This window comes from Artibeus jamaicensis, unplaced genomic scaffold (assembly GCF_021234435.1).
Source record: "Artibeus jamaicensis isolate MK-2021 breed Jamaican fruit bat unplaced genomic scaffold, CSHL_Jam_final scaffold_916, whole genome shotgun sequence".
NCBI classification, from domain to species: Eukaryota; Metazoa; Chordata; class Mammalia; order Chiroptera; family Phyllostomidae; genus Artibeus; species Artibeus jamaicensis.
This window is the reverse complement of record NW_026522059.1, coordinates 35,245,569-35,266,851: the sequence shown is the minus strand read 5'-3', so window position 1 is coordinate 35,266,851 and position 21,283 is coordinate 35,245,569. Positions and strand designations below refer to the sequence as shown.

Here is a 21,283-nt window from a genome sequence, read left to right as displayed (position 1 = left end):
AATTAGCCTCCCTCAAAACATAGGGAGGCAGAGTCGACTCTTGTCTTCCATGGGGAAGGAAACAGAAGGGCTATTCTAGTCTAACAGGTAAGTATTCAATCTAGCAAAACACTCATTTCTGAGTGCTATGGAGGATATTACTAGAATTCTTTAAAAGTATGTAACCCTTTATGTTTTCTAAATTTAGCAGGAGAAAGTAAGTAAGTATACAAAAGCCTGTGGACAGAGCTGAGAGTCACGGTGGCAGGTATGTGTATGTGCACATGTCTATGGGTACATTTGTTTGGAATGTAATTACTGACGTGCCTCTCGCTTTCCTGTGCCTGGCTGTGGCTCACGGAGGGAATGAAGGCAGCACTCAGCTTGGCTCTTTCTGAACTGTCTCCTTTGCAAGGTCTCATGAGACCCTTTCTCTGGCAGCAGGGAACCCCATTTTCAGCATCCATCCACACAGAAGCTGGGCCCTGGGCATCAGAGTTTCTTCTTGTTTATTTACAGACATTAAAGCACTTTCTAGGTGAATTATATTTTTCAACTAAAAAAATAGACTTTTGAATAAGTTTAAAACTCTTACACTTTTGGAAGCATAAGCATTAGGTCCCTACAGAACACTTCACTTGAAATGGAAACTATTATACCTAGCACTGGTGTGACTGATATTTTAAAGAAATATTTTTTCCTCGCTAAAACAAGTTTCATAAACAAGATGTATAAAAATAATTAATGATAACCTAAGTTTTAGAGTAATCAAATATTATTGTAAATTTAAAGACTGAATTAAACCAAGGGAAAAACTAATTTCCTTTGCTTTATTAAAGAAATTATTACAGCTCACTCTCTTTAAGGTATGGCGTTACTTAAGAGACTGTCCACAATGCCTTTTTTTGGCCTTTGAATCATCAAACCCAGGCTCTAGAGGGACCAGAACCACACCTTTTCTTAAAAGAAAAGATAAAAACAAGGTGCTAGAAGAGCAGGTACTTAAAAACCAGGCCTGGCACAGGAGTCTACAGATTGAAGGCCCAAGGAAGGACAGAGTCTTCATGCTGTAAATCCTGAGACCAAAGAATCCTCTGGTCTGTTCCAACTAACCAACACACGAGGCACCTGTGTTGGGGAGCGTGCCGATGCGGGGCCACAGTGGACGGGATGAACATGGTGTACACGGCACCTTCACACGCCCCTGCCTCACATAGGACAGGAGGAAGGTTCCTTTTACTTCCCCACCCTGGTCCTCACAGGCAGCGAGTGTGGCCTGAGCAGACCCCTCAATAACACCACTGAGGAAGGCCAACCATCACGCCCGTGAAGTGGTGTGACTTCGCACCAGGTAGAAGGAGAAAATTCAACATCAGCTTGCACCTTATTTTTATTTAGACTTATATCCATCTTGATGAAATATTTTCCTTTAACTGTGGAAAAATCTAGCAGGGGAACTGACCAACACACATTCAACTGAAACATCATTGTATATTCAAGGCCTGTCCACACTCTGTTTGCAGATCACTTTTCAATGAAAACCCAACAGAAAGAACTCTTTTCTCCATTCAGTCAGAAAGTCATACTCTACTAAAGAAGCTAAAAAAAAAAAACCCCAAACCCAATGCAGTTCCACACTGTCATTCATAAAAAATGACCCCCATGTAAGCACCATCATTCTGTACACAGAGAGACCTGGTAAAATGATATGCAGGATGGTAGACAGGCTTGGAAATAGGAAAGCCAAAAGTACACTACAGAGCTGAAGTCTAAACCCGTCTCTGGCGGGGGAAGTACTATGTCCTTTGATCATTATGGCTCCCTGTCACTCGTGTTCCTTCACTTGTCAAACATTTTTGTTAGTACAAAAAGGCCAACATTTCTCCTTTTTACATTTTTCCTGGAGTGTCAACAGAATTAAATTGTGACTGCTTTTATTAAAAATTGCCACTGAGCAAGACAACAAATCAGACTTCTAAAACTAAAGCAATTAACTTTATTTCTTAAAGTATAATTAAGATATTTTAAAATTACTTTAAAATCATATCCTAAGTTTCCTAGACTATTCTAACAACCACTTTAAGCATGCAGGCATTCTTTGATAACAGCAGGTTGGTTACCAGAAGCCCCTCACAGAATGTAAGTCATTGTTCCAAATCTCTCATACGCCAAAGCTATGGACTGACCAAATTATACAGAGGGACTAGCTGGCAAAACGTTAAGATTTTAAAAGACATGAGGCCAAATGTCAACAATAATTTCAGACATCACAGTTTAAGCTAACTACCAGATTCACAGTTTCCTTGAAGTTCCTTACACCCTAGATCTTTTTTTTTTGATGAATAATTAAATTTTCTTTAATCTTGATATATTAAGTTTTCTTGTCAAAGCAGAAGTTTGCTGAGCTTCTTGCATGTGCATATGAGCATTCCACTGAATGAAACTAAATTTCACTGGAATTTAACACATTTTATCTGGTACTTTATTTATTTATTTATTTATTTAACTTTTTTGTTCTTTAAGGTTTATTTTAGACTGTAATATGAGATTAGTTTGACATATTACATAAAATAATTAGCAAGTTAAGGTTTATTTCTCCCATCCCAGCCCCCCACCGCCCTGTTCTCCTCACCTCCTTCCCACCTCCACTCCCCTTAGTTCACGTCCCTGTGTCCTTCCTATTTGTTCCTCCAAATCCCTCCCCCATTTTCCCCCTTAACTTCCCTTCCTTCTCCCCTCTGGTCACTGTCCCCTTGTTCTCTATTTCAGTGTCTTTGTTTTTTTTTTTTTTTCCTGCTTGCTTGTTTGTTTTATTGTTTAGCTTCCTGTTAAAGGTGAGATCATATGGTATTTGTCTTTCAACCCCTGGCCTATTTCACTCAGCATAATGCTTTCCAGTTCCATCCATGTTGTTGCAAAGGGTAGTAGCTCCTTCTTTCTCTCTGCTGTATAGAATTCCATTGTGTATATGTACCACAATTTTTTGATCCATTCATTTACTGATGGGCCCTAGATCTTAAAAAGGTAAAAACATGGAGTTTAAATGTTCCTGTCCCCTTCTTCAACACGTTGCTAACTGGAGTGTGAAATAAAGTGTTCCCATGTCTTCTCTGCCTGAGGGGATAATTTTGGCTTTTTAGAAGGATTATGCCAATATATTTCTTTTTGCCAGAAAATAATTTTTCTTATTTTGCAAGAAATGAATATTTACAATAACTAGCTTCAGGTTTGTTGAATTACAAAAGCATACGAAGACTGAAATAAGTATAAGAACCAATTTATTTATAAACTATGCAAATTTAGAGCAAGTAAACAATTTCCAAAGACAGAGGCTAAATGGATCTTTCTTTTTACTCTTGCTGATACCTCTACATTATTCTTAAATAAGATGATTTAAAACCAACTGCTGTCAGGTTACAAACTTAAACCACTTTTCCACTGTTGTTTTTATATTTGATGGAATATCTTCACTCTCTTTTCTCCTTCTTATAAGAAAAAGTCCTCATGACAAGAACAGAATCTGATATTTCAATAACTGTGTAGACCCTTAGTTATTTTGTCTTTTTTTTAAAATTGAGTTTATGGAAAAAACTACATTCCCTTCATCCCTAAAGTAGAACTTCTAATATCCACTTTTATTTCAGACTCTCTATATAGTTTAGTATGAGTAATGTCAGCAAACAATAATTGGGCTGTATTAAATCAAAGCTAAGCTTAGAAGTTTTTCAGCTTATACTCTACCAAGTTATTACTTTGCCTAACTTCTCACTTTCCACCACATCGTTTTGGTGCTGTATAGACAAGCTGGCATTTTTAAGAAGGTAGAGTTTAAAAACAATAGCAAATTACTGCTAATTTCTTCTTGATGGGTGCTATTAACACCTATTAACATCAATAAGAGGAACAAGGTTGTACCCAAGACAAAACATCAGCTTACTCTGTACCATTAGAGACAAATGGAAACTTAGGGAAGGAATGTGAACATACTAGTAAAATATAAAATTTTTCGTGCTGTTCTCTTATGAAGTGAATCACAACCATAAATCAGAAACAGCTTTGGAAAATAAGTATGATTATTAAGCTTTTCTAAAGGCAATTCTAAACTTGCCATTCGCTTGTAATATTTCTATCTTAAGAAATACTAATGCCTTACATGTGATTTCCTTAAGGAAAGCAAACACTTTAAAATGCAAAAAAACTTTCGTATTTTACCCTAAGTGTAAAAATAAATATTTCAGTAAGGAATGGGGAAAAATGAAGCCCATTTAAATAATTTCATTGCACTGTAAGTTGCCAATTCATCTGTGAGTAGTTTCATCACAGATGAAAAGAAATCAAAATACAGGACAGATGTTGAACAAACCGCAGTTAAGGTCTGTCACACACTGGCATTCTTCAAATGATTTTGGCTCATCTATTAAATAAGGTGCATTTTGCTTGATTTTGAAAAGGGAAACATCAGGAAATATTTAAAGGCCAATTGCTGCCAATTAACTTTGATCAGTAAAAGTTCTATTTGAATCTTTCAGATTCTTCCCCTGTCTGAAATCACACGCATTTATAAAATCTAGCAAAACAACAAGTTGATGACTAATGGCTGTTAGCAGCCCTACCACAAGCTTGCTTAACAGCAGGATTTAAATAAACAATTGTCTCTATCAGGAAGGGAGTGAAATATAATTAAAGTCATGTCTTGTCAGAATGGAGATATTAAAAACAATATTCTTTATTCTTAAGAATGCTGTTCACCGAGATCATCGTCCTGTTTGTCATTGCCTGTAACACTTTTATCTAGCCATCTGATACAAGTTTCTTTCCAAATTATAATGGGCAAATAAAATCAGGGGCAGTTCAACATAAGAAATCCTTGTACCCTAAGAGCAGAGGTCTGACTTCAATGCCATCCAACCAATGGGGCCAGTCAGGAAGGACAGCATGCAAGACAGCGACAATCCGATGTGAGTGGCTTGTGTAAGTGCCACAGTTCTGTTGGATTCTAACAGAACTAATGTAACTAAGAAATTTGTAGCTTCTGCTAATCAACAAACTTCCTATTTAAGATTCTCAACCTCAAATTTTCATCCTTATCAATGGTTATGTGGAATCTAACTTTGAAACACAACAGCCCTTCAAGTAAAGCAAAACAAGTACCCTGAAGGCAAAACACATTACCATATAATCGATCATTACTTTGCCTCATTATTCCAACTATAGGTCCAAAAAACAATACCCCTTATTGTAAGACCAATCATCTATTTTCAGACATGCAACATGACGTTTATAGGAAATAATTGAACTTACTTCTAGGTCATTAAAAAATAGATGTGTGTCAGCCAAGTTGAAAATCATTTCTTCCATTCTCAGTCCAAGGGAAACTGAAGTAGGTGGATCCTAGAACAAGAAATTTATAGGTCAAGAACATGTGTAGTTCAGGTTACATGAGATGTAGTGTCACATTAAGAGGGAGCCAGTGTTGGGAAAGGCTCAACGTGACCCCTTGGGTGACTTGGGCTATGGTTGCCTTTGGTGTGCATGATTTTATATGCAAACATCAATGACTTATTTTATTTAAAAAGTTTTCCTGAGGTTCTTGGAACTTGCTGCTTAATATATTACAAAAAATGTAAAGTAGAAGAAATTCAGCTTCATACATATGTTTCAGGAGCAAGAAAGTCAGTGAATCAAGAAGACACTGTTTATGTTGTACCACAATCCATGAAAAGTCTGAAAGCACCATCACAAATATTAGAGAACAGATTCAATAGAGATTAAGGTCCAAAGGGCAGTAAATACTAATTCTACTGCAAATGATAGCTATCATTATTTTTTCTTCATTCAGACTGCCTGCCAACTTTGAGTGCACTCAAAAGAAGGAAGTGCCGGCCACTCTGACCACATGGCATCGTGCCAGCTCAGGAAGCACATTTAACATTCATGTGATGCTGTCCAGTCATCAAAAAGCCAGTGCTATCCACAGAGGGGGGAGCAGCATTCTGAGGTGTCCTGTGGCTTCCACCCAAGGCTTCACATAACCGTAGACTGACCACATTTACTGGCACTGACACCAACTCGGGGGGATATGGAGATATTTGCAGGTTTTATTGAGTCACTGTATTCAGAGTATCAAACTGAGGAGGCAGGATGGTTCATGGTGAGTATCCTGCACAATTAGTGAAGAAGGAAAAACATGTCTGTAGAGAAAGTGCACAAGGATATAATGTGAGTTTTCGAAAGTTTTATTGATATTTTAGTAACAGTACCAACTTTCATAGGTATTGTGGTATTATGAAATTTTCCCAAAGAACAATAATTTCAGAAGTACTATTTTATTATCCCAGCAAACCTTTGGAAGAATTGTCATCATGTCACTGGGAAAATTAGAACTAGAGGAATTATGCCTTCACTTAGGCCCTTCATCTGGCTGGGGTATGCTCCGTGTATTACCAGCCCTTGAGTCTTATATTACAATCGAGGACATAAAACCCAGAGAAAGTAAGATTACTGTTTTCTAATACTGTCCAACATGAATCTTGTAAATCTTCTCTTTTGTCTTCATTCCAAAGCTCAAGACCTACTCCCTACTGTCCATGTATCCATAGTCTATCAATCCTTGGGGGTTCACCCCAAATGCTACCTCCTCATGGGCTTTGGAAAGTAGCAAGAAGTGACAGAGAAGAGCCCCTGACCCTGAGCTCACTTTGGTGTCTTCCTCTCATGGAGCCTCAGTTTGCTCGTCTAATAAATCAGACACCTGGATGGCAAACATACTGTTCTCAGAGAATAAATTAAATAAATTTTCTTAGAATACAAAAAATATTCTCATCTCTTAATTTGGCACAACTGTACACCTCGGAGAGAATAGGGGACTGGGATGTAGTGACAGTGGGGGGGTCGGGTTGCGAGGCGGGTGGCAGCAGAGACAGGTAGGGCACCTACCAAAGGCCAATCAGCTGTGGTCAGGTAGGTGGAGTCAACCCTGCCAACCCCGCCCACCTACACTGCTAGCCCCACCCACAACACTAGCCCTGCCCATACCCTGCGAGTACTGCCGGGTGTCTAAACTTACAGAAATCCCAGAGGGGGTACAGAGGGCTTGGGAAAATGTGGCAGGATGGCATCGCTGGTCTCAATTCCTCTCCTGCCCTAGACCATCTCTGTCGATGACAGTGGAAAGGTGGCAGAGAACACAATATGGCCCGAAGTTGGGGGTTAGACTGCAAAGGGGTTAACAAAAGCCCCAGGGTTTATAAGAGGGCAGGCAGGAAGGAAAGACAGAGGCCAACTGAATGAGCAAGAGCTGGGGCTGGGGAGGGACGAACGTATTTTCCTCAGTCTTCCTACGTGATAATTCATACTCCTTAGCCTTCTCAAATTGTCTCTGTTTAATACAACCTAAAACCTACAGGTTGAGAAGAATTAAAAACAGTTTACATGAACAAGTAAAGAAAAACTCTCACTGAGCGCTTCTTTTATAGGAAATTGCTCACTCACTTCCATCCAAGCATCAGCAAGCCTGCTGGACAAAGCAAATCCTCAAAGGTACCCTAGAGCAGAATTAACCAGTGGGGAGAATTCAAACAGCTGTTTCTAAAACAAAACACCTGACCAAGGTGTTTACTCCCTCTTGTTCAGGCCAATAAAATTCCACTGACTTGTCTCATAACGAGGCCAATGAATCTTTTTACGTGGCAAGGCAGAAGAGCCTCACCACGTTGATTTAATTGCCAATTCTAGGATTTATGTGCCGTGGTATTGTTACTTTGAAAAAGTATTATTTCTCCTTGATATGGTTGCTTATTTACGCCACCATCAAAAGAACTACCTCATTGTTTGTTAATGCATAGCATACTTTAACTTTTCTTCATAAATTAGAGTAATGGCTTGCGAGTCGGAGTACTAATAAATTTTAAAGGCTTGTTCAATCTTGTGGTCAAATATGACACAGATGTTCTTCTTATTTACCTTTTAATGTTTTTCTTTTTTGTTATTAGCTTTCATGCCCTAACAGCTTTTATACCTGCCACTCCACATTGTTATGAAACATTTACTATACCAAAAAAAAAAGTTAACTTGAATGAGGGAATTTTAGAACAGGAAGGGGCTCTAGTTGAGGGAACGGTGTTTCTCAAATATTTTTTAAACCACGATCCACAGTAAAAAATACACTTTGCACCCTGATCTAGTAATACCTCCCTCCCTCTCTCTCTTTCTCTCATACACACAGGCACGCAAAGCTGAAATCACGTAAGTTTGGCAAAAGAAGACTTTCCTCATTGTGTGGGGTGTATTCTGATATTTTCCACTTCATTGCCAACTGAAGTGTTGCAATCTGCAGAGCGGTAGAGGACACCTACTTTAGATATGAGAGGCGGGAAAAGTGAGAGTCAGCGGTGTGGCGATTTGCTTGTGGTAACAGAGCTGGCAGGTACAGTCGCCTCACCTGATGTGTTTTTCCTAAGAGCAAACTAGCAGAAGAGTGATCAGTAGCCATGTCCACAGATTTGCTTACTAATTCTAGCAGTGGATTTCTTTTCATAGGGAGGTCAGGTTTTATTTTCCTGTTGTAATAATCTTTTAATACTTTTCAAAATGTTCAAACATCTGATACAAAGCAAATGTGACAAGAGTTAACACTGAACAGTTAATAAATTAGTCATAGCTTGGTCACTTATTTTGGCATATTTAGACAAAAAAAAGAAAGAAAAAAATTTTTCTAGACCAAAACTGAGATGGTAAAATCGCCATGTCTTTGGCTTAGCCTTAGTTTTCTTGTGCTTTTTGCAATAACGAATTCCAGAGCTGCAGTTATGAAATGGTTGCTTTGAAACACCATGTTTTGTTCGATCGCTTTTGAAAAATTACAGAACTTTGCCTCTACTTCAAAGAAACATCTCTTTTTAAGTAAAACTTTCTGCCAAATCTTTCCATTCTTTTCTGAACTTGACCTCTATGTGGCCGCTATTGTCCAATCATGACATATCTCCATTTCTGGGGCCAATCATATTGTTGCTATTTTCTGACCATCTTCCTGGGATCTGCTTGTCCGTTGCCTGTCCCTTCAATGACCTTGGTCCCCAGGACAGTTTTCACTCATTCCTCACTCTCTTCACACTGCTCTACAGACCCCAACACACTAACAACTTCAACCATGGCCCCCCGACATTAAATCAAATCTCACCTGTAGGCCCGCACAGCACTGACCTGTTGGTCATTTCTACTGAAATGTTCTGCAGAGCATCTGACACTCAGTGTGCTGCAGGTTGGAGTCATCGTTTCTCCTGGAAACCTACTGTTTTTCTTCTACAGAAGAATGGCAGCCTGCCAGCCCCAAACCTTGATATTCTTCTACCTCTGTTTTATCCCCACCCCAAATCAGTCTCCACATCCTGCCACTTGGACCTGGAATCCAAGCCTTCCTCATATTCACTGCTCTTTTAATTTTCCCCCAGACATCTGCCCATTTTGTAGATATTTCAACAGGCTCCCTCATAGGCTCTAGGCCCAGGGTCTCACCACACTCACTCCGTCCTGCCATCTCTTTTAGAGAACATCCAAACACTTGGAACAAGGAGGAAGGACCCATAAACGTCTGACTCTTGTTTATCTCCCCAACGCATGACCTACTTATAGTTTCCTAAACTATTCTTTCATCATAAAATCTTTTCTGCAAAGATGGCTATGCAGAGGCCTAATGTAAAAGATCAGTGGCTGTGATGGAAGTTCCCACCAAAAACCTAAAGGAAACCGGGGCACTGGTCTCCACTGGACACCCACCTGAACAGACCAAGGTCTCTGACTGAAACTGGGTGTTCATGCCCTACACCTACCTGCCTGTAGTGCTTCTCCCACTGCCCTTCATGAATTCGGAGTCTCCTCCCTGACTCTCCCTACCCGGGCTCATTGCCTGCTGGGTACCATAGTTGTGTGCATTCTTGTCTAAGGAGGGCAGACCCTCATCCCTATGTCCTCCTCTCTCCATCCTTGGGACTTAGCACATCAGGCTTTCCCAGTTTGGTAGAGGAACAAATGAATGAAAAGCAGTAAAAACAGAATACTTCAAACAATTCCAATGAAGAAAAAAATAAAATATTACATTTGATCTTTAGTTGCTAGCATTGTGTTAGGAAAAAAAATCCTAGATACCTAGCTTAGGAAAAACAGACATTTGAATCCTAAAATCATTCTATCTATATAATATAGTATTAAACGTGTTAATAATGCCTGATTAATTAGTACCTGATTAGAGAGCAGGCTCTTCTCTTTTTAAAAGATTTTTTTAAAAAGATTTTATTTAGAAAGAGGAGGAGGGAGGGAGAGAGAGGAGGAGAGAAACTTTGGTTGCTCTCACAGGTGCCCTGACCTGACCAAGAATTGAAGCAGAGAATTTTCTCTTTGTGGGATGACACCCAGCCAACTGAGCCACACTGGTCAAGGCAAAAACAGCCCATTCTTAGAAGAGCTAATTACAAAACCTTATCTACTTAATGAAATGAATATTAGACTAAGATCAGCAGCCCATCATTTATTTCTTTAAACTCAACAGTGGCAGACATGACTTTTGTAAAATATATCCTGTGCTGTACAATTTAGTTCCCTAGTAAAAATGGTACAGTGAAGAGGCTCAAAAATCACTTGCTTTATCATTCTTCTTGTTTAATGCAGAAACAGTGGAAATTGACTATAGCTCTTATGCCCAGAAAATTCTAGTAGCAGATACCTGCTTGAACCAAGCCAAAATAAACAGCAACCAACACCACATGCACACTCCCCTCCACACAAACAACACACACACAATGCAATTTAACCTTGCTCCTAAATTATTTTAATATGATATTAAATTGCAAATATCTTAAGTTCATGAAAATAAAGTGAAGGGATTTGTTGCAAGGCTAGGCTACCCATGGCTGTTGTGGGTTGAGCCAAGAATGATTATTCCTATTGAACAGAAAGCAACATTATATCGAAAAATTAAATAACAAAGAAATCTGTTGAGGGTAGACCCAGGCCCAAAGCAATTTTTTTGCTTTCATCCTCTGTCAAGTGACCTTTAAAGACCCTTTGCCTCAAGATCTTTTTCTCTTGTTTCTAGAGTGTAGGCCTGCCCCACAGAGACTAAAGTTATTGCCATCCTCTACTGAAGTCACCAGCATCACCCTTGGGCCACTGTCATTTTTTCCCTGCACCTCTTTTCAGCCTGATTGCTGCTATTATACTAGATCCCCATGTCGTAAAAATGTTTAAAAACAAAAAAAAAGAAATTCAAAGTCAGTGCATGGAAATGCTGACATTCCATGAATTAGCCTCTAGAGAGGGAAGCATTGCATTCACATGTTGAAAATCTGTAACCTGATTGGAAGTGAATAGAAGAAAGGGGCATCTATAAATTCCTGTGGGTACTAGAATAATGGAAAACCAGGGTATGGCCTCTTCTTGACCTGTTTTGTTTCACACATGAACCAGGGCATTTGATAAACTTTAAGAGTCATTTGAAAAGTATTTTTTAGCAAGTAAAATCCATAGCAATTTTGGAATTTGATTTCACTGGGACTCAACCGCCAAATGAAGACACTGTTGCTCCTGCCGGGTGGTCCCACTTGCTTCTGCATTTCAATCTAGTGACTCTCTTAGGATGACCAGTGACACAACTGCTTCATTGCAGAGATTATAGCAGAGCCGTCCAGCTCATCTGTACCTGGAATGAGGTCTAATACTAGTTGCAACACAAGGCATTATTAGCAGGGGCACTCTTGCTACCTGGCACAGAAATGTAAAAAGTTTCTTCTACAATAATTGTGCTCACAAGTGGCAGGTAAAGAACTCTTGCATGCAGGGCAGAGAAGAAAAAATGCACATTCCCATAAAGGGCATACTGCAGGCTCTGCTTAGATACAGTGCATTACATCTAGAAACTCCTGCACAGGAAAGGATCCAATTAACAGTGTGAGATGCAACCTATGGAATGGGAGAAATATTTACAACTCAGATATCTGGTAAGAGGTTATTAATATTCAGGATATATAAAGAACTCCTGCAACTCAACAATAACAACAGAAACATAATATAAAATGGGCAAAGGACTTGAAGAGTATTTCTCCAAGGAAGATATATAAATGGCTGATAAGCCCATGAAGCCATGCTCAATATTACTAATCAGTGGGGAAATGCAAATCAAAACCACAGTGAGATATCACCTGACATCTATTAGTATAGGGAACCAATCCGCTTGGCAATGGCAAATGTAGCCCAGCCCTGTCGGAAAACCGGCAGGCGTGAGATGCCATCCCTTTTTCTCCACAGGACTTCTGTAGTCTGTGTGAATTTGTTCTTCTCATCTACAACATACGGACCCTGCTGGATGGAGTCTGCATCACATTAGGTGGCCACGATTAAGAAAATCACCCAGAAAATAATGTGTGGATAAGGATATGGAGAAAGTGGACCCTCTGTGTACTGCTGGTGGGGATGTAAGATGATGCAGCTGCCCTGGAAGACAGTGCGGCAGTTCCTCAAAAAATTAGGTGTAGAATGACTATGTGATCCCTCAAGTCTACTTCTGGATATGTACCCACAATGGCTGAAAGCAGGGCCTCAAAGAGATATCTGTACATCCATGTTCATAGGAGTCTTATTCAGAATAGCTAAGAGGCAGAGGCAACCCCAGTGTGCACTGACAGGTGAGTAAGGAAAATGTGGTATACCCATACAATGGAGAATTATTCAGCCTTAAAGAGGAAGGCAATTCCGACACAGGCTACAGCATAAATGAAACTTGAAGAGATCATGCTAGGTAAGATAAGCCACTAACCAAAAAGCAAATGCTGTATGACTTTCCTCATAGGAGGTGCTTAAAGTCATCAAAAATCTCAGAGATGAAAAGCAGAATGGTTGCTGACAGGCACTGGGGAGGAGAGAATGGGGACCTGTGTAATAGTCTGTGCAATAGGAAGAGCTCTGGGGGCTGCTGGGGCAGCAGTGGGAATGCACTGAGTGCAACTGAGCTGTGCACTTAAAACTGCTGAGAAGGTACTATTTACATTATGCATATTTACCATAACTTAAAAATTAAGAACAGTTGGAGAAAGGTAATTGTTGATTAGACATTTAATGATATTAGGAAATTATTAATTTTTCAAGATTGCCAACATATGGGTATCATCTATTTCCATGATAAAATCTCTTGTCACGGAGTCTTAAATGCATACTGAAATATATATAAATGAAATAATATCCTGGATCTGCTTTGAAGAATCATCCTAGGACAGAGCAGGGGAGGGGAGGGATGTGGGAAGAATACAGATACAATGGGATTACCTTGGACTTGGTAACTGGTAAAGCTGGGAGAGGTTACACTGGGTTTCATGACACTACTCCATCTCCTTTTGTACATATTTAAGAAGCACTTATAGTTAAAAGTTAAAAAAATATATAAAAGTATTCACTGACAAGATCAGTTGTCTTTCGGCGGTGAAATGATGGATTAAAAATATTTCTTTTGAAAACTTAAAACATGCCCAAATCGTATTTTTAAAAAGCCAAAACCTTTTTAAAAGTTAAAACAGAAAAAGTTATGGAAAGCTCCTTAGTATTGTACTATTTACTGAGAGGGTTTCAGAACTCACTTGGTAATAGGTACCCAGACTCAACTGAGACTTCGAATATGCACAAGAATGTATCTCAGACACTGCTTTGCATGTGTGAACCCTGCTAATGCTTATCACATGGGATGTTCTCGTCCAGAAAACCAGAGGAACGCCTGCACTTGTAATTGAAGCCACAGGACCTACGTCTCACACATTTAGGAACAGCGGCAGAGCAGTGCCACAGTGCAACTTGATCAGCTGCGAAGGAGAGTTCCCGGTGTCATTTAAGAGCAGTAACCCTGGAAGCATCTCACTTAGGGCCTCTGGCATTCCTTTTTTGGCTTCACAGCTGCTGTGGATCCTGATTTCTTCTGATCCACACTGCTAGTGTTAGCATTTCACATCCTATTACGGGCTATTTCTTACTAGCTCTGTGATTGTAGCTACTAGAGAAAGCTTGTCACGAGTAATACAGGGAGACTGGTTGCTCCCTGAATATTGCTGGTCCTTTAGAGATTTAGCAGTTTCACTCTTTGTGGATGGAGAGTGGTGTTAATTCAGAATAGTTTTGCCCCAAGGAAGGACTGCTGTTGAAGAGTCATTCATTCCCTACCAACAGCCTCTTTTATTTACTTATAAACTCCCTGAAGGCAAGAATTATGGCTAGGCACCTAAGACACTATTATGCACGTAATTGAACAATGATAAAAGACTGACTTGTGTGAAAAAGTTGTGTTGGACCAGGAAACAAAAGGTGACTCAGCAGGAGAGGGGTGTATAGCCAGGTGTGTGTCTTGGGTACTGTAGCCCGTCTAACACGAAAAGCTTTGTGTGTGAACTTCAGAATTGATGGTACAGTTTTTTCATGGATGTTTTCAGTGATCATAACTTCAACTAAACTACTATATGCCAGAAGCTAAGGCACTGAATACCACCAACTGCTTCTATTTTGACAAATTCTCTTGATGGAGTCTTCAGTTCTGGGTAGTCAGTCCTCACATGGAGAGCACACAACTAGCCTGGGACCTCACCCCACAGTGCACGGTGGTGAGGTCCTCCAGGTCCCTAGTGAGGAGGGGCAGTGGGTAATTTCTCACATGCTTTTTGCTTTATTCCAGTGACCAGGATGAAGTTCACGCTGCTCACATTTTATGTTGAGAAATATCAGTTAAATCTGCATTGCTGATTCCTGTATTTGTACATGATATTTGATCTTAACTATCTTTTAAGTAAGCACTGCAAAAAACTGTTTTGAAGGGCAGAATTCTCTCATTCTCAATCCTCACTTCCTAGCTTCAAATGGTAACTTATTTTTAAAGGCACTCCCCCAATTGAGGCTGATTCAAAAGTGATATTCTTTACCCATTTTTGCTTAATTTTTCAAAAAAAAATTCTACTTTGGGCTTAGAGTGTCCGTGGTCTTTAAGCCTCAAAATAGATAAAAAGTTTAAGCAAAACCTGTTTATCTCTTCTTGGGTTTTTAGAATAGGATCCAGAATGTTTTTATGAGTATAAGAATAAAATGCTTTCTTGTTTCTCTAGAAAACTTAAAGCCAACCATTCATCTAAGCATAGCAGTATTTCTCCCTTTTATGTAACTGTTTTAAAAGATACATCCTGAGATGTTAAGCTTTGATTTAACAATGCCACAAATGCCAGATATTACATTAGATCTTGTATAGTCCAAAAAAGAACTGTAAGTCATTTCAGTTTTACTATAAGAACAACTAAAAATAGCACCAAGTGCTAATAAGGAAGCAATATCTCTTTATTGCTTAGATAAACCAGTAAAGCATTAAAAGCAAACTTGCTCCTATTTTTAATGTAGCTCTGGTTCCTATTTCCACACCCTTGCACATTCTGTCCCCCTTTTCTTTTTCTTCTACCATTTTATTTTTCTAAACTGAAAAGCAAAAGAAAAAAAATTCAATGGTTAAGGAAACCAAACAAATATATAAGGCAATATAAATTTGTCCAATTTAAATTCTTTCAGTTAAGACCTTTAAGAAATATTTTAATACCCATGTTATTGTTCTAATTTTAGAAGCTATGGCATTCTGAATTAGTAATTAGATTCTATGAAGTTCTTAGAATATTGAAGGCTTATTTTCCTGAAACTGACCCCCCAATTAATTGTACCTTAAAATTTTTATCTATTACTATTTTCAATTTACAAGTACATTTTAAATGTACAATAAATGTCTTGCACATTGAGTGAACATGTACCCCATTTACATCTATGAGATCAACTCTACAAAAATGCCTCACAATTAATTGCTTTTCTACTTGAGATCAAAAAGTAGAATCTATCATGTTTTTAAAATTGCTATTTAAAGAATTCATCTTAAGCTAGAAGGAGTTACTAGATGGTTCAACTATATCAGAAAGTATGAGTAGTTAACTCAGGATAAGTATGGTCTTTACATTCTGAATTTATAAAATAAAAGATAAGGTTTCTAAATTCTATCCACATGAATTCTATGTGGGCAGCTAAGCTTCCCCTGACCAGCAATTACCGAGAGTTATGGTGGCCCAGTGAGGTGTGATACTAACAACGTGAGCGGGTTTATGAGGATTTGTTGGTCAATGTGAAAATCTCATAAAGTATGCTCAAACCAGTAACAAATCTTTGGGCAGTATCAATCAAATGAAAGAAAAAAAATACCCATTTTAGACCCTGTAAACGATTCCTTATTTAGAATGCTAATATTACAGTCACAAAAGGGGCCTGAATGTCATTTAAAATAATTTCTCCTAGTTCAAGATCTTTTGTTGGAGGGGGAAAGAAGCTGAAAAACAAGAAAAGGCACTCAGCGTATGGAGTGGCTCATTTTTGAGGTCCCGTGCTGGGTGCTCCCAAGGAAAGGATTAAGGGTAAGATTAGAAAAGCAGCTCCCTCATCTGAGAGAAGAAAAAAATGTATGCTAAAATATTATTTTTTAATGTACTATTACTAGAAGTGTTATGTAAATGAAGTGTATGACCTGTGATACCCGAAGTTTCCCACTGATTACCTTCAGCCTGTCTAAAGTTCCCAGTGGCATCAATGGAATATTAACTTTTTTGCAATTTTATAAGAACCCATCATGGGACAGCTGGCATGAAATGCCAAGTCTCAGGAGTCGGTGTAGTTCTGATGACAAGAAATAATCTGGATTACCACGAGAGTCTGTATGCTCATGACATATAAATCACGGTTCAACTGCTGGCTGCATGATTAAAAAAAAAATCCGAACCTGTGGTGGAGCTAATCAGGTCTTTTTTTTACTGATTAGACACATGACACTCGACTGCTTTAATTTTCTCCTTGCTGAAGAGACTCCCTCTTTCGACATCATGAAAATAATAGCCAAGCAGAGAATGAGAGAAAGAACCTAACTATTCCAGAGATTAGTTGTGATTGTGGAGAAAAGCCATTGAACCCCAAATGCGGGACAACTGCCAAGGAGGGGCACAAAGAGGGAAGAAGAAGAAAGCCAGGGCAGCCCTGGCCAAGTTGGCCTCCATACATAGGGGCTCAAACAGTGCCAGAGAAAAGGCTAAACCCAATCAGAGGAGCTATCTGGATTTCATTTGTAACCGCTCTCCTATCTCTCACTTCGTCCTAGGGTTACAGTCCTTTTCTTAGGCCTTTATTATTTCCTACCAGGAGCACTGCAGCAATCTCCTCTGCTATCAGATCAATCTTCCCAATTGTACAATTCCAGCCTGTCACTCCGCTGTTTTAGTATCGCGCACGGCACTCCCTCACCTGCGGCATGAGATCCTGGCGCTCAGTGCTCCAAGGGCCAGGGGCCAGTCAGGAGTCTAGATCATATTCCTGGTGCAGCAGTTAACAGATGTGCTTCGCTGGACCAACTATTTAATTTTTCTCAGCCACAGTTTCTTCATTAGAAAAAAGAAGGGACTGCCCTGGCTGGGTAGCTCAGTTGGTTAAAGCATTGTTCCAGTATGCCAAGGTTGCAGGTTCGTTCCCTGGCCCTGGCACATACAAGGAGCAACCAATTATTTATGAATGCATAAATAAGTGAAACAAAAAATCAATGTTTTTCTCTCTCTCTCTCCCCTGTGTGTCAAAATCAATAAATAAAAATTTAATAAAAGGGACTGGTTGGGTAATGAATGGAAGATAGTGTAAACTGTGGAAACTGAACAAAATGCAGTGTTTTTACTAGCATTTCAATGTATTTTCTGCTGCTCATCTTCTCAGAGTCTGATCCATGAAATATGCTCTATAGGTATATAAACCGCAGCCTTTTGACCATTTCCCTACGTGGCTGTGCTCTGTTCTGATGTCGCCCCTTCTTCCGCCTAAAACACACAGTAGTCACTACCGCCGGCCCCCGCTCTGAAGCCCGAAGTGAACAATAACAGCTCTTATTTGTGGAGTGCCTGGGAATATTGTTCTAGGTGCTTTCCATTATTCTCCCAACAGCCCTGTGATAGGGTCCATCTTACAGATGGGAAGATTAAGGCAGAACAAGTGAGACTCAGAGACGCAAGGTGCTTCTCCCGAGGCCACAGAGCAAGGGACTCCCAGTGCGGGTGGAGGCGGGTGGGCGAGGTGACTGGGAGGCTGTGATGATCTGTGTTTGTTCACAGCATTTCCGTTTACAGGTATGAACAAGGAAGACCAGGCTTTCTTCACTAAGGCAGCAGGAACATATGCATCAGTTATATACAGCAGGTCCTTGAATGACATCATTCTGTTATAATGTTGATGAGAAAAAAAAACAACTCAATTCCTGACTGGGACCACTGTCTGTATGGAGCTTGCACGTTCTGCCCACATCTGCAACAGTTTCTTCTGAAGACTGGTTTCCTCCCACATCCCAAAGGTGTGCACCTAAGGTGAAGGGCACGTCGACACTGTCCCTGTCTCAGTGGGTGTGAGTGGCCCTGTGATGGAAGGGTGTCCTGTCCAGGTGGGTCCTGACCAGGGCCCTGAGCTGCCAGGACAGGCTCTGGCCAGAGACCCTGAACTGGAATCACTAGGTTGGAAAATCATCTCGTTTTTATTCATCTTTCTTAAAAGCCTGTAGAATTTAAATTTATTTCATTATTTAATATGAGAAGTGTTTGCATCTTTAGAAGTCTGGTGATGTTTTTATGTTCAGAAATATGCTGTAGGAACTTAACTCTCATTTATATCAATTAGCCTGTGGTCAGATTGGTTTCCTTATGAGTTGTTTCACTTAAAGTCGCAGTTTCCAAGACACTAAGTGAGGCCGTATTACTGCCAGTTGGGAGGAAGAGGCTGGCAGTTAAAGGGAAGGGGGCACCTGTCAGGATAAGAGCAGAGCAAAGGGATGAAGGGGACTGTTCCAGCTGGAAACCCTTTGATAATCAAAAACACTGTGCTTTTGTTTTGAGAGTTAGATTCACGACATTCTACAGTATCCAAAAGTCATGCTTGGAACCATAAATTATCTCATCATCTTGATCTAACTTGGCATTAATGTACAAAGAAGAAAATAAGACTTGGGATGTATGCTTTGCGACTGAACAGGCCACTCATCTCTCTCAGCACACCTACTGCAGCCTCTGGTCGCTGCTCTGCCGGGATGGCCAGAGCCACCAGAAAGGTCAGAGAGCGTGCTCTGCTTTGCAGTCATTTGTCAAATGGTTCTTAACTGAGAACTGTGGCCGCCATTGCCGCCTTCCACCCAAACCCGTTCTGTTTCTCCCTGGGCTCACAGCAAGGCTGCATTTCCCTGCCTCCCCTGTGCTGGGCTGTGTGGGCAGAAGTTTGCCCCTTCCAAGCCTGAGTTAGAAGGTCTCCATTCATCCCCTCCACGGTTTTTCTCCCTGTGGGCATTACAAAACTCCTGAAAATGACCAGCAGTCTCAGAAGCCCCACGGTGAGATGGCATAACCTCACAGGCACCACCAAATGATGCCCAAACCAAGCAATGTTTGAGACTATTAAATGAGAGAGAGAGAGATTGCTACAGTGTTTGAAGCCATAGCATGTTGGACCTAGTTGTTCCAGATGCTTTGCCCACCCGGGCAAATTTGTGTGCTGACATTTCTCCAGTGGGTCCCCAGAGGCCTGCACTGAGTTTCCAGTCTAGTCAGTGTGGTGCAGCTGGCACTGAATCAACTGTCCTCGTGCCCTGATGGCAGGAGTGAAGCTAATCAACACAAGGTTAAGAGTCTGATCTAGAGCAGGGTAGGCAAACACTTCCTCTAAAGGAACAGATTATAAATATTTTAGTCTTTGCAGGCCATATGCAATCTGGGACACAGTCTTTTTCTTCTTGTTAAATAACCCTTAAAAATTCAAATATTTTTTGCTCGAAGGTCCTACGAAAGCAGGCCCTCCGAAAGCCTGCAGGATATGGTCTGTCAGTCTCTGATCTAGACCTCTCTGGTCTAGACGTAAAAACCAAAGGAAGAATAATATTACACGGCACGTGAAAATTACATGAAATTCAAAATGGGAGCTATAAATAAAGTTTTATTGGGATCCGGCCACATTTATTTGTTTATATATTGTCTGTGGCTCTGTTGGCTGAGCAGTAATGACAGGCAGTTGGCCCACAAAGCCTGAAATGTTTTCTATCTGGCTTTTACAGAAAGGGCTTGCCAGCTTGGGTCTGGGGGTCTCGGGAGAGAGATCATTCCATTTAAGTGACCAGACCCTCCCCAGCCCGAGGAGGACACTGGGTGTCTGGCTGCCTCGGTGCCGTGCTGAGAGTTCCGCATCCTCATGGGCCACAGGGAAGGAGGTCGGCCCTCAGAGGATTTGGGAGTCTAGTGTTACCCCCCAAAACAGGGTAAGAACAGCAATCTTTACTGGCTAGCTGGAGTGTTCTGATGAAATGGGCTAGAGAAACTGTTTTCAATTTTTGCTTTCACTGATGTACTGAATCATCGCAGTGTTATACTCACTAGGGAAATTCAGTTGATTTAAACTCACCATGACAACTGAGATCTTTGTAGAAGGCTGGTGTTCTATAAAGCACTTGCTCAGGCACAGATATATGATCAGCAGGTGATGATGAATGCTGTTGTTATTACTGGGTTATTGTGTAGTAGGACAGTGCTGGGCCCTTCCAATTCATGACACAACCACAATCTTTCTTTTCTCTCCAACTTTGTGGAGATATTATTGATATAACTTAATTCTTAAAACAGTCTTGCAAGTAGCCAGCTTTATAATGAGGAAACAGAATCAGTGGGAATAAATGATTTACCAAAGGGGAGGTGGGTCGAACCCTGCAAAGTCAGAGCTTGGATGTGAGGGTAGATCTGTTTGAATATGAATCTGATGCTCCTTCTATCACACCATAAAGTATGTCATATATTGATTGGCACTTCATAAATTTGAAGACATGGCCACATATTACTTACTTATTGGCCATTAGGCCAGATTCAAGTATTTGGCAGTCAAAGTTCAACTACATTAAAATATAATTAGTATCTACTTTATACCAGTCACAGTACTTGTGTTTTTCACCTGTAGTCTCTCACCTCCTCTGAGCCTCAGTTTCTTCATCTGTGAAATGGGCTTAGCAGTCTCAGAGCATTAATGTTGAATTAAGTGAGTACTGAGCACACAGAAAATTATTAGTAAGTAGGACCTAGAATTAAAAATTCTATGCTTTATGTCAGTGTAAGTACTGATGTTTAGGTTTCTGTGTAAAATGAGGAGTGTACTAGGCCAAATCCATCTGAGCAACAATAAAAGATAAATACTAAAATAATCAAGCCATTGGTAT

The 21,283-nt window shown here is 40.1% G+C and overlaps 1 protein-coding gene across 4 annotated transcripts in view; it reads right to left on the bottom strand.

Annotated features, from left to right (window-relative positions):
* The window catches only part of EYA1 (EYA transcriptional coactivator and phosphatase 1), a 291,109-nt gene that overhangs the window by 45,334 nt on the left and 224,492 nt on the right, over window positions 1-21,283 (bottom strand). For all 4 annotated transcript variants that reach the window (XM_053660794.1, XM_053660795.1, XM_037140382.2 and 1 more), the window contains one exon: window positions 5,281-5,370. In XM_053660794.1, the coding sequence (XP_053516769.1) occupies window positions 5,281-5,370 (90 nt within the window). The remainder of the gene's footprint in view (window positions 1-5,280; window positions 5,371-21,283) is intronic.